This window comes from Heterocephalus glaber, unplaced genomic scaffold (genome assembly GCF_053883595.1).
Source record: "Heterocephalus glaber isolate CG9 unplaced genomic scaffold, H.glaber_assembly_v1.0 deba00001788, whole genome shotgun sequence".
Taxonomy (NCBI): Eukaryota; Metazoa; Chordata; class Mammalia; order Rodentia; family Bathyergidae; genus Heterocephalus; species Heterocephalus glaber.
The window spans coordinates 1626028-1640661 of record NW_028258471.1 but is presented as its reverse complement, the minus strand read 5'-3'; the positions used below and the strand labels follow the sequence as shown (position 1 = coordinate 1640661).

The window sequence follows — 14634 nt, the reverse complement described above, 5'->3', positions numbered from 1 at the left end:
ATGCGAATTAAAGCACCTGTTGTATTCTAACATTAAATTGTTTTTTTGAAAATTTGTTAACTTTATCAGTGGCCTACACTTTTTAAAAGTAAATTTTAGGGCTGGGGATTTAGCTCATGGTACCGTGCCTGGCTGACAAGCTCAAGGTCTTGAGTTCGCTTCCTGGTACCAGGGGGGAAAAAAAAGCAAATTTTATTTTTAGATAGTTTTAGAAATTTTTGCTTTTTTTAGCCTCAGGCAAATGAAAAACATAAATTAATGGTATTTGTATTTGTTATGTGAAAGTGACCCTGGATGTTCATTATCTGTTTAATTTTTAAAACTATTTTTAGTGACTAATAATTGAGCTCCTTAATGATGTTTATATTAGCTAATAGTAAAACCTTAATATAGTGGCCAATGTATAAGCTAAATTAACACATTAACTTTTTTTTTTTGGTACCGGGGATCGAACTCGGGACCTTGCACTTGCGAGGCAGGTGGTAGAACCACTGAGCTAAATCCCCAGCCCAAAACATTAATTCTTAACGTTAACAGTTCTCAGCAAGGAGCAGCCTCTCCCCTCCCCCAGATATTTGGCATTAACTGAAAATATTTTTGGTTGTAACAGTGGGGCAGGGGGGTACTGTTGGCATCTGTGGCTAGAAATGGTGCTAAATATCTTACAGTGTACCAGCCAGTACCTCACAACAAAGAATTATCCTTAAAATGTCAATCATGTAAAGATTAAGAACCTTGAAATATAAATTAAACAGCTAATTTTTTGATAATCATGTGTGACCTTTTTTTTCTTCTACTGGTGGTAGAAAGATAAATTGGAATGTTGTGATCAACCTCTGAATATAAAGCACTCTTCTTGCCACTTTTTGAAATGAAAATTCCTTTAAAATTCAACTGCTTTATTACAGATGAACCTACAAGATCACTGAGTGGTCTCATCTTGAAGAATAATGTGAAAGCACATTTTCAGAACTTCCCAAATGGTGTAACAGACTTTATTAAAAGTGAATGTTTAAATAATATCGGTGACTCCTCTCCCTTGATCAGAGCCACTGTAGGTAAGTTATGTACAAAAATTTTGCTCATCTTATTTATAACTGGATTGTTTTAGAGGTGACATTGTTTTCACAGGAATTTTTATACCTATTTCTTGTTATATTGTGATGGAGACATTTTCATTGCTATTTAAATGCTTTTGAAAGTGTTAATGATTACAGCACAGGCTCTCTTACCCAGTGAGACCAAGGTCACTTGTAGTTGCTTAGTCGCAGTTGGTTAAGGTGAGAGCATCAGCAAATGATATTTAGGACCACTGCCTTTTCTTTGGATATATGCAGATTGAAGTTCCTTCCTGTCTACCCTGTGTAATTCTGGGGGTGTGATTTCTAGTGTCACTTGCAAGAAAAACCATTTTGTTTTATAAAAGTAATCTTTTAAGTATAGGATCCTAGAATTTTGCTCTTTCCTTTTGTTTCTAGTATTTGCCTGGTCTACCTAATTAGCAATTTTTTAGTCTTTCTCAGATCATAACTTGTTTTCAGGGAAAGAACAACTTTCAGTTCATATAATGTTAATTATAATAACTGAAATCAATTTGGAAGCACATGCAAGTGGCCAAGCACATGTATTAGGGTCAGCAGCAAGACAGCTGTACTCCAGAGTAGCCTACTAATTGGTAGCATTAAGCACACCGTGGGGTTTAGCAGCTGTATTTTACAAGGACCTGGAAAACTTGTGTAAATTGAGCAGGTTGGTTGAACAGAAGTCAGTGAGTCAAGCGCTTTCGTTAAGTGTTCCTCAGCTTTATATATTTTATCTTTTAATATGAAAAGCACAGTTCATCTCTTACAAGGCAGAGGCTCTGATTTCTCTCAACACATTTTCATATTAAAGAGTGGTGTTAATACTAGCTTCAAATTTGATGCATAGAAGAGATATGCAGTTTGTAAAAAGTGACTGCCTCAGTTATTCTCCTGTACCCTCAACGTACCCCCTCTTGGCTTACCAACTCTTGACACAGGTAAAAAGTGGTGGAGTGTGTGCTAATCTTTTCTGTTTAAAGTGAAGGAGCAAGATCCCTATACATGTAGTGTGATGAGATTTTGAAACTGACAGGCATCCTTGGAGACAAAGCAGTTCAGCTAAGAGGAAAGGAGAGGACAGGATGTAGACATTATGAGATTATTTTCTCCCTAAACTGTATCTCATTAAAAACCTATCTTTTGAGTTCTATTTTGTCCAAACTATAGTACTTTATATCTTAAATTTTTAAAGGCTAGAAGTAATCATATTGAGGAGACAACTGATGTTATCTTTTAGTGTGTGCTGGATTTCTTTTACCTTTCATAAAAGTTTTTGAACATGTTTGGGGGTTAGATTTAGCTTAAGAAAATTGTTTTTCTTCTTGTGCCGGGTATCAAACCCATGGCCTGGTACATGCCGAGTTATCACTGAGCTATATTTCCAGCCTAGAATTATTTTAAGGACTTACAAGTATCATTGGACTTCTTAGTTTAAAATAGGTAAATTGGCATGCCTAGCCATTTTTTTATTTCTTGATACCCACTTGTATGAAAAGTCCTTGGTTTTAGTTCATTTATATATATTTAAATATCCTAATTAGAAGCTACTGAAGGTGTCCGTAGAGAAAGCAATCAAATAGAGTTTTTATTTAGTTACTTGTTTTACTCAGCTTCTCTAAAAACATATATAAAATAAGGAGTTTCAGATACAACTGCAGTATCTTTCTAAATTACATGTCTGGAACTTTATTAAAAAAAATACTTGGGAATATGAAAGTGGGTTTGGGTAGAAGTATATATGAAATGACAGTTGACTATATTGATGTCTGTTGTTAAAGCTGTATAATGAATACATTCAGTTCAGTGTGTTTCTCTACTTTTTTATATAAGGTGTGTATCCCTTATCTGAAATGCTTGTGACATAAATGCTTCAGATTTCGGAGTTTTTTGGACTTGGAGTATTTGCATAGAATTTACCAGTTGAGCATCCTTCATCCAAAATTCAAATTGCTATGAAATCTGAATCTTTTGTGTGTCATAAAGTTTCTATTTTGGATTTTCAGCTTAGGGTTGTTCAACCTATGTATATGAACTTTTCCACTTTTAAAAAAATTGTAAAATTACCTAAAACAAGAGTTATCAGCTTGAAATAAGTTAAGCAGCTTGGCCAGTTAAATTATCTGCTTTAGTTTTGTTCTTTGCCATTTCTGCCTTTTGATACAGATTACAGATGGTGGTAGAAAAGTAGGATTCACCTATAGAAGTTCCTCCCAAAAGAAAGGCACAACATTAACATTCTGAGTTCTGTTGTCTTTGTTTTGTTTTTTTTTTCTCATCCAAACCAATACCTCAAAATCGGGGTGCTTTTTAGTTTTGATGAAGCTAAATTTTTTTTCTTCAGGAAAATTGATGAGCTTTTTATATAACACATTGTTGCTTTCCAACAACTAAATACAGAAAATTTTTATTTTAATCTCTTAAATTTTAGTTCACATTTTAAAAATCTGAAGTGCTTTTTGGAACATTTTATAAGTAAAATAATTTTTGTAGGTTTCTGAAAGGCACCTCTAAGAGTTGAAAACCATTTCATCACACATCAACCTTAGAAAATTGAGATTTTTTTTTCTACTGTAGCATAAGTATACTACATTATTAAAGTAGCATTCTTTTTGTTTAAACCAGGGTTTTACGGTCTCAGCACTTGATATTTTAGGCTAGATAATTCTTTGCAATTGGGCTGTTCTGTGCATAAGATGTTAATCAGCATCTCTGGCTTCTACCCACTGGATGCCAGTAGTAGCTACATCCTCTGTTGTGCCAACTGAAAATGCCTGTGAACAGTGCCATTTGTGGTCGGGACAGCGGTGTACCTGACTGAGCTCCTTAAGGGCACAGACCACATATTTCTCATACCTAATACAATATTTGCATCACATTAAAACCTTAGTAAATATTTTTAGCTAAGAGTTCTGATTATAAAAGTAAATTTACAGCTTCAGTTGTTTTGTTTTGTTTGGACAGGATCCCTCACTATGTTGCCCAGGTTAGCCTCCAACTCCTGAGCTTAAGTGATCCTCTTGCCTCAATTCCCTAAGTAGCCGGAACTAAAAGTGTGTATCACTGCACTCAGCTTTAAAACTTCTTTCCATCTTTTCAATATATCGAGAATCTTGCCAAGGAAATATATTTGGAAGGGATCATGTTTTAATGACTAGTAGTCCATTGGATAAATGTAAACTTCTCTTATTAAGGAATATATAATTTTTAATTTTACTATTTTAGTCAATATGCTTTCACATAAGCTTATATACTTGTGGGAAAGTTTCTGTAGGTTTAATTCATAGAAGTGGCATCCTTGGGTCAGGGTGTTGTTTAAACATTTAAGATTTTAATAGGTATTGCCAAGTACACAAGTTTTTTTTCCTTTATTGATTTTAAACTGAAAATTACCTGTCACTTTTCACTTTTTGCAGCTGTGTTAAGTATTAGATTTTTTTTCAGAAATTGAGATTGTGGGGCAGATACATTTGGAATTTGTCAGTCTATCAGCATTCTTTAATACTACAAGTAATAAATGTCAGCAGTCTGTTAGTACTAAATTGTAGGTTGTTTCCATTTTGTATATTTAAGATGTACTTGTTTTAGTGTTTTTTTTTTAAGGCAGATCAGATTTCTTTCCCTCATTTCTTTTGTATTTTGACTTAAAGAGTAATTGGCAAGAAGGATCAGATCTTGCTGCTTTTGAATTTACTGGAGGACTGTTTTATTTCTAAGAGTTACATCTTAAAAATGCTATTGATCCTTACTATTTAATTTTTTTCTCAGAGTAAATAATTGTCAACAGCTTTAAGTTCTTTACAATTGGGAAGAACCTTCTCAACTAAAGGTTGAAAATTCAATGGAAGTTCATCTACACAGTTTGATTTGCTGTTCTTTAATTACTATTTACTAGATGATAGGCATTTTACATATATTCATTCACTTTTCAAGATAGCCCTTTGAAGAGAATACTTTTCATTTTTACAGATTAGTATTTTGCAGTCTAGAGTATATATAACTTGCCTAGTGTCAATTTATATCCTTACAGTACTAAAGAAAATTCATAATTACCAGGAATATTACATACTGATAGTATATTTACAAAGACCTACTACACTGACTATACACTGTAGCTGCACCACACAGTTGAAATAATTCAGTCAGTCAAAACAATATGATCAGTCAGCATTATGCCACCTAACCTCAGAGATTCAAGATGGCCTTTCTGGTATTTCATCCTTGAATCTAGTAAGTAGAGACTGTTGTTGGGATCTGTAGCCTATCTACACAACCACATGAAACTAGTCCGATCGTTCTCAAGTGGTGCTCCTCTACTTTATTTTTCCTTTCCATTGCCCTTGGCTGTGATTCCAAGTTAAATCAGGGAGCTGTTCTTAGTTTCTTGATACTGTACATTTTTTTTTTTTTAACTTTATAGACTTACAGACTAATCACTCACTAATAAGTGCTAGTAATAGCATTTTAGTATGTTTTCTTGCTTCCTTTTGTATGTAAGTTTTATAACACTGGAGTTAAATTTAATTAGCTATCCTTGGTATTGTTGGAGGAAAGCTAGTTGTAATCTTTTGTAGAGATACTGAGTAAATTTTTTTAAAAAGCTTGCAGAAGGTATAATGTTAGGAAACAGATCTAATTCATGCTGTGGTTTTTCCATAGATTATGATGTGATGATGAGCTGTCAATGTTATTATTATTTAAAGGTATGGAAACCTGATGCTGATGTGGATATTTAAGTACGTTGCTCACATGGCCAGCTTTCCTGAAAAATGTGTATTTTCTTTTAAGGTATTTTGATTACAACCATTGCCTCCAAGGGAGAATTGCAAAACTGGCCTGACCTCTTACCAAAACTCTGTAGCCTGTTGGATTCTGAAGATTACAACACCTGTGAGGTAGAGATACTTGCTTCTTATGATCGTTTTTTTTGTTTTTTGGTTTGTTTTGGGATGTTTTTTGTTGGTTGGTTTGGTTTGGGTTTTTTGGTCATACTGTTTATTAACACTCTTTGGGAAAATACTTCCTCTGAAATGTACAGCTTCAAAATAGAAGCCTAAAGTTACCTTTGTATTTTATGTTTATTGTCACTATTTTACTGTTAACTATGGAGAATACTGCTACTGATGTAGTTATAAGCAGTAAAGTGGTTGAGGTAGCTGATAGATTGTATACTGTGTACAATAGCGCTGGATTTATCTCCTTTGGGTTAAAAATAGAGAAAAAATTGCCATTTGAATTTCCTGCCCTTGTTAAAGGGCAGGTTTTGTCACCAGTTACCCAATAAATGGTTTATATGTAATTTTTTAATGTTATTAGTGACTTCTTTTTTTGATTGTTGTTTTTTGAGACAGGGTCTCACTGTGTCATTCAGGCTGGCCTTGAACTTACTGTGCAGTCCAGGCCAGCCTTAAACTTGGAGTGATCCTCCTGCCTCAGCCTCTTTCCTAAGTGCTGAGGTTATAGGTGTATGTCACCACACCTGGCTTAATGAGTTCTTCATGTGCTTCAGAAAGTGTCAGTGATGGTTAAATACACTTCTGTGGAAATAGTTCTACATTCAGTTTAGCATTAGAAAAAATTAATGATTTAAAGTTGACAAAAATACTTCAGTAGAGTTAAGAGTTTGGGATAGATAATGTTTTTTCATCTTTGCCAACCAGAATATTCTCCAGTTCAGAGTTACTTAATGGAAAATTAAAACATACTATTATATTTAAACTGAGATTTTTAGATACTCAGTGTATAATGTTTTAAAATTGAATAATTTTTTTATGGATTTTAGAAGGCAGCATTTCATGTGTGCTAAGAAGAGTAATGCATACAAATTAGTTGATGTTCTTTTTTGTTTTGTTTTGTTTTTGTTATTGGTAATAGAGATCGAACTCAGGTCTTTGCGCTTGCGCAGCAGGTGGCGAAACCACTGAGCTAAATCTCTGGCCCCAGTTGATGTTCCTTTAAATGTTTTGGGGGGTTTGTTTTTAATGGTGCATATTGGTAATACAGAATAATGAAATTTGATATATCGGTACATGAATATATATTTTGATTATTTTCATCTCTATTCCTCTCTGTTTTTCCTCTCCCCTCACTCTAATCCTCTTCCCCATCTCTGAAAGTCTACTTTACTAGTTTTGTGTCATCTATTTAGTTTTCTAAATTTTTAGACTAGCTTATTTTGCTTAACAGGATGGTCCTCATTTCCATCCATTTTCCCACAGATGACATGTTTTTCTTCTTTTTAGTAGCTGAATAACACTCCATTGTGTATATATGCACTGCATTTTCTTTATCTATTCAGAGCACCTAGGTCAGTGGTGGTGAACCCATGGCACATGTTATTTTACATTTAAGAAGAGATGTTAATGTATGAATTTTTGTTTTTCTAAACAAAAAACCTCAGTATTCAGGTTTAATTGCAGTCTTGGCACTTTGCAATAAATAAGTGGGTTTGGGGTTGCAGTTTGGGCACTCATCTCTAAAAGCTTCACCATCACTGACCTAAGGCTATTTGCATTGCTTAGCCATTGTGAACTGTGCTGCTATAAACATGGGTCTTAATGCTTTTGTTTTTAATGAATTTTAATGTGTCTTTTACAGGGAGCATTTGGTGCCCTTCAGAAAATATGTGAAGATTCTGCTGAGATTTTAGATAGTGATGTTTTAGATCGCCCTCTCAACATCATGATTCCCAAATTTTTACAATTCTTCAAGCACAATAGTCCCAAAATAAGGTATTTATGTAGGCAGTGTTAATTTGTGATACAAGCCTGACCACTCCCCTACTTTGCATTAGTCAATATTTTTGTGATTAGCAAAAGATATTCCATAAAGGTGAACATACATAATAGAAGTTTACTGCTTTAATGACACATCCCATAATATGCTGACTCTTCCTGATGAAATTTTTATTAAATTTGATATAGTTCTCTACCTTCAGAATGATTAATTATATTCCTAATAGTTGTGTTCTTGTAAGTTCTTTTGTTGAAGGTCAAGATTAGTTAAGGATTAGTATCTTTTTCTTACACTCCTGTTTTTAGGTCCAAGGCTGACCTGTTCTCTGCTTTTCTTCATCCTGTGTTAAGTAAACTGAATGAATTTTAATGAAAATGTGTTCTGATTAGATTGTTAAGAATTTAAGGGTTGAGCCGGATATGGTGGCACACACCTGTAATCCTAGCACTCAGGAGGATTACTGCCAGTTCAAGGCCAGCCTGGGCTACCTAGTGAGTTCAGGCCTAGCCTGAACTACAATGGGAGACCCTGCCTGAAAAAAACAAAAAACAAAAAAATAGAAAAAAAGAAAAAGAATTTAAGGGTTTTACCTCTAAATTTATTGGTGGGGCTGGGGAGCATTTTAAACACTTCAAGTAGCAGAATTTTTTTAGTGGTGGGTGTAGTTGGCTATAGGAAGTTAATCTAATCTGCTTTGTTCACCTCTGAATCTCTACTTTCTAGAACAATTCCTGGCATGTAGTTGTCAAAGTATTAATATTTATAATATTAAATTAACCTTTCATTAAGTTTGTTATCAGTTCTATCAAGCTATAATCATCATGATATTGTCATTTTAATAGTTGAAGTGTGGGAGACGCTTTGTTATGTCACAAAATGTTCCACGGGCCACTGAACTTGTTTCTCTTTTGGGTCCAGTTATATAATTTTTTCTAACTTGTTTCTATAGAAAGCATTTCTTTCTAATTGTCAGTTGTATTTGTTGTTATTTCTAGTTGGTCACCATTTCATACTTTTCATACACTTTTTTATGATAATCAAATATCATTACTATTTTAATAGAAATTGTTGCCTAAAGTCAGTTATTAAGGAGTCCAGGTCATGAACTTTAGTGCATAGACTGTTAGTTGGGCTTCAGAATTCCAAGTTGTATTCCAGAGTTATGGTTTCAGTAGTGTGGCAGGGTGAACACAAATCTGTTTCTTGCTTAAATTCTCTGTTACTTCTTAACACTTTTATCCATCTTAATTGTGTTCTGCTCAGAGTGGAAACTATAGCTGCAGTAGTGTCATATGCATACATTTTCAAAATGAAATGCTACTCTGGCATAGTCAGCTAGATAGAAGGTTACATTCTTAAGGCATTCTCCTTGTTAACATTTTAATTAAGGTGATACACAAACTTTGCGTCACTTCCAGGAATCTAACTTTTTCCTTACCAGTTCTCACATTTTAAAAGAAAAGGAAAGAGAAATCCATAAAAACATTGTGCTTGATACACTATAGATGGACATTAAATATTAATAAACATTACTTGATCATTAAATTTTGCTAGATGATCATTTGATTAAAACTATATAGAGTTCAGCAATACAGAAATGTTACCATTCAATGAAAATTCTTTGTAACCCCTCTTGGGATTCAGTTTTACTTCCATTAGCATCTTTTTAGTGTATATTTGGGTAAATAACTATCTGATATATAGTTTATCTGTGCACTAAACATTCATCTTTTTGTAACTATATTTGCTTCCTACATTACTGTTTAACATCTTATTAATATAGGTTAACCGGTACTATACACCTTTGTGTGGAATGTGAAAGGGCTGGAAATTGAATCCAGGGCCTTGGCACTGGGTTAAATCCCCGGCCCTCTTTTTAGAAGTTTTTTGTTTTGTTTTGTTTTGTTTAATTTTGAGACAGGGTCTCACTAAGTTTCCCAGGGTTGAACTTGAAATCCTTTTACCTCAGCCTCTCAGAGGTCTGGGATTACAGGCATGTGCCACCATACCCAATTTACTATGTACTCTTAAAAATATTTTTCCCTCTCAGATAACTTTGGATTTAGGAAATGTAGAATGAGGAGGCATTTTGTCATTTTACATCTACATTCCAACTTCATCCTTCCCTGACCTTTCAAAATAATTTTATCACATTTATATCCAAATTGTATGTACACTTGTTCATAGGATTATAAAAATGTCTTTATATTACGTGTAATCTGTGGGGTCTTTATGCAATATTATGTTGCTAAGACTTACCTATATTTTGTCACTGTAGCTCATTTGTTTTGACTAATGTGGAATATTGCCTTACGTGACAATTAGATGATTCATGTACTTTCCCCTTATGGCCTTTTGGTGACTTCTGCTACTATGAATAATGAACAGTGCTGCCAATACCAAACTTTTCTGAAGAAGGGCACCAATTTATATTAGCAGGATTTAAAACACTTGTGACATAGATGATCAGTATTTGTTATCGTGACACATTTTAAGTGTTGCTAATAAAATTGATATAAAATAGTATTTCATTGTATTGATAGTATATTTTTCTTTCAGTAAGGATGTTATGTTATGAACTGTACACGTTGCCTTTTTATGTTGTATTTTGTCCTTTTATTTCTGTTGGGTTCTATTGTCTTACAGGAATTTTCAAGTTAAGGGTTTTTAGTGTTTGAGAGCTTAATGTATCTGGTGTCTCTTGTGAAATACAGATAGTTTTTCTATTTAAAAAAAATTTTTTTTTTCGTTTTTATTTTTTGAGATATCATCCTTACTATGTTGCCCAAGTTGGTCTCCTTGGGCTCAAGGGATCCTCATGCCTCAGCCTTCTGTGTAGCTGTGACTGTAGTTACACACTACAGTGCCCAGACTTTTCCATTTTACTAACAACTTTTTTCCTAGCACATTCATTAAAATAATCTCTTCCACCCATTAATTAAAATTTCTGTTGTCATATGCAAAGTTATGTATAGGTCTGTTTATGAGCCCTCTATTTTATTCTAATGCTGTTTAATGAATATAGCATCGAATTGAATTACTATATTTTAGAGCCAAACTTTGAACTTTTATAGAAAATTACCACTGTTTAAAACATTTTATAACAGATATTGGAATAAATTAAACAGGAAAAGAGCCAAACAGATTAAACATTAAGAGCTCAAACTGTGAGAATAAATTTTCCCTTTTTTTTTTTTTTTGGTACTGAAGATCGAACTCAGGACCTTGCACTTGCAAGGCAGGCGGTGGAACCACTGAGCTAAATCCCCAGCCCCTAAATTTTCCTTTTTGAAAAAACTGTTCTCTGAAATATCTCAGCTTGAAAGAAAACATTGATAGTGCTACTATTTATAATAAATACATTTATATTCTGTCCCAGAATGGATGAAAATAATAAGACCTACAGTTTCACAGCACAGGAATTGTCAGTTGAAATACTCCTAATTTATTTGAAGAGGTTTTTCAAAGACAAATGTGTTTAAGAATGGCTAAACAACATTTGTCCTAAAATATGCAGACATTCCAGGATGAAAAATAAGAATTGAAATGTTCTTCACTTTGAAAAATTTACTCTGAGATTACTTAATACCTCAGATTCTTCTAAAATTTTTTTTTCCAATTTAGAACTATTATCATCTAGAGAGAAGACTATTGAGAAAAAATGTATTTTTCAGGGAAAAAAATGTCCCATGTTATTAGACAGATCTGGTTAGGAAACTGATTATAGAACAGGAAAATAGTTTTTCTGCTTTTACACTGTTTAATCAGATAATCATTATGAAGTTTTCACTTTAGTTTTACATGCACAGATATCCATAGGGTTTCAGAGTTGTCATCTAGATTTTTGGCCTAGCTTTGACACTTTTTGTCCTGGAAGTGGTAGTTAGAACTTACGGTGTGGACAGTAAGGATGCCTTTTCCATATAAACTCTAGAATTACTGAGTTTTATGAAAAAAAACATTGAAATTTATATTGGAATTGTGTTGAATCTGTAGATTCAGCTAGGGAAAGTAGACATCTATAAATAGCTAAAAAGTTTTATAATTTTTCCTTTTTGCAGTCTTGAATATTTTATTAAATGTATTCCTAAGTACTTGGTCTTCTTTGGTAATGTTATAAATGATAGCTTTTTAAAAGCACTAAATGAGTTCTTTCTTAACTGCCAGTATATAGAAAAACTGCTTTTACCTTGTGCTACACACTTAATGTGGTTTAATTCCCCGTAGTTTGCTCTTTCACCCATTATTTTCAATATTGATCAGTAAATATTTATGTGCTTAGCCATTACTATTTGAGGCACAGCAGTTAAGACAGATTCTGTCAGGCTTATATTCAGAAGAATAGACGAACAGAACAGACAATAAGTAATGTAATGTGAGGCAGTGATGGTACTGTGGTAATGTGAGGCAGTAGAAATACCATAGGATAGAGGTGTTTTATCTAGGGGGTTCTCTGGAATATTTGTGCAGAGAGTCTGAACAAAACAAAGTAGTAAATCTTTGAAAGATTGCAATGAACATGTAAGACAAAGAACAGCAAGTAAAAAAAGGGCTCTGGAATTAGGAACAAACCTTTCAGATTAGCAAAACAAAAAAGCTTTTGTAGCATAGTAGGAGTTGAAGTTTTGGGGACTGGGGAAGATCCCTATTACAAAGGAATGTCTGGATTCTTGGTCAGTAAACTGACCTGTGGAATCAAGTTCAGCTTATGACCTGCAAGCTAAAAAGGACTTGTAGGGCTGGGGATTTAGCTCAGTGGTTCCGCCACCCGAGTTCGATCCCCGGTACCAAAAAAAAGGATTTATATTTTAAAGGATCAAATTGAAGAAGGAGAAATGAGGACCTTATAAAAGTGTCTTATCTGATGATGAAGCTTAAAGTATTTACCATTTGATCTTTTGCAGGAAAAGTGGATTAGGTTTTATTGGAGAAGTCTGAACAAGAATCTATAGTGATCTGAATTGTGTGTTAAGAGGTTGAAGTGAGGTTTGACACAGAATTTGAGAAAACAACTAGAGCATATTACAATAACTCTGGTAAAGGATTGAGCTTAATACACCCAGAACACATACCCTAATCTCCATTTTTTGTTTCAAAAGGAATGTATGCCTATTTTTAAATTTGTAGGTTTATAAAATAAAGTATACTCATCACCTGTCCTACTCTTTAGAGCTGTCCACTCTTAAAAATTTACACATATCCTTTCAGACAGTTTTTTACTTGCTTAGAAATACTAATATTGCTCTCCAACTTACGTTTTTTCACTTAGTATATCATTCACATTTTTCCTTGTTAATAATAAATGTGTTTAATTTTAAACTTTGTTCCTAGGTCTCATGCTGTTGCATGTGTCAATCAGTTTATCATCAGCAGGACTCAAGCCCTGATGATGCATATTGATTCTTTTATTGAGGTAAGATTTGTCATCACCACCTTTGTTCTTGAAGCACTTGTTCTGTTACTAATTGTTCTACTTGTGATTCAGACATTGACTATGGAGTATTATGTATAATACCTTGATTACTTTTAAATTCTTTTTTCTCAGTATACTGTTTAGCTGAGTGCAGTGGTGCATACTTGTAAACTCAGCAACTAAGAGAGGGAGACTGAGGCAGAAGCATCACAATTTCAAGTCCAGCGTAGACAAGTTAGTGAGACCTTGTCTCAAAACAAAAATGACTGGGGATGTAGCTCAGCAGTAGAGTATCCCTAGGTTCAAGATATTATTATGCGCGTGGGGGGGGGGGCTCCTAGGGATTGAACCCAGGGTCTTTACATTAAGCTGTATCCCCAATCTTTGTATTTTAAGACAGGGTTTCACTGACTAGCCCAGCCTGAGCTCGAACTTGCAATCCTCTCACCTATTCTTCTCAAGAACTGAAGTTGTAGGCATGTGCCTGGCAAATTCAGTTTTCTTTTTGTATTATATCATCAAAGAGTTTCTTTAAATACCACTAGCTTGCAACTTACTGATATTTTTGTATTATATCTTCAGAGGGTTTTTAAAAATATCACTAGCCTGCAAATTGTATAAACCTTTCTAAAGTTTTGAAATTTTTAAACTTGAAAAAAACATGTATCTCATACAATAGAATCTCTTTGCATTGGCTGGTGATGAAGAACCAGAGGTACGGAAAAATGTGTGCCGAGCACTTGTGATGTTGCTTGAAGTTCGAATGGATCGCCTGCTTCCTCACATGCATAATATAGTTGAGGTAACACAAGCAGTTTAAATATTCTTCACTTAAACCCCAAGAACAGTATTGGGCACAAAATGTATAATGTGTAACTACAGCTTTCTAATTTATAATAACACATTGGGGGTTATAAAAATAATTATCTTAAAAGCATAAATTGATGTTTTTTTCTTAATGAGATTTAAGATTATAGGAGGAAATTATTTAAAGGGAGTAGATAGCTGTAAGGAGTAGGTAAATTTTAAGATAATGAGAAAGTATTTAGATTATTTATTAAAAATGGGTTACACTGATTAATAAAACTTAGGGAAATTAATATTCTTGGGTTGTTGGAATTTTTAATTAATGTTAAGAATTTGCTTTCTATCTTTTTTTTCTATTATTGGTAAAATTCACCTGATGAACTCTGACATAGGGAAATGATGAGATTACTGAGTTAGACATTGATCCATTATAGTTTTAGCAAACCATTTAGATTTTGTAAGGTTCTCTTTCAAGGCCTATACAATTAAAATGATTGTGCTAGGAAATTCTAAGTATATTGATCACAGATTAACCATATTTAGAGGAAGAGACTACACAGTAATATATTATTACAACAAAATATTTGTTTTGTCATTGCT

At 33.6% G+C, this 14634-nt stretch overlaps 1 protein-coding gene across 7 annotated transcripts in view; it reads left to right on the top strand.

Annotated features, from left to right (window-relative positions):
* The window catches only part of Tnpo1 (transportin 1), an 83046-nt gene that overhangs the window by 32222 nt on the left and 36190 nt on the right, over window positions 1-14634 (top strand). For all 7 annotated transcript variants that reach the window (XR_015448024.1, XR_015448025.1, XM_004872862.4 and 4 more), the window contains exons 4-8: window positions 909-1058; window positions 5868-5974; window positions 7677-7810; window positions 13146-13227; window positions 13907-14029. Coding sequence is in view for 5 of the 7 variants with exons in the window: in XM_004872862.4 (XP_004872919.1) it covers window positions 909-1058; window positions 5868-5974; window positions 7677-7810; window positions 13146-13227; window positions 13907-14029 (596 nt within the window). In the remaining 2 variants the exon portion in view is untranslated. The remainder of the gene's footprint in view (window positions 1-908; window positions 1059-5867; window positions 5975-7676; window positions 7811-13145; window positions 13228-13906; window positions 14030-14634) is intronic.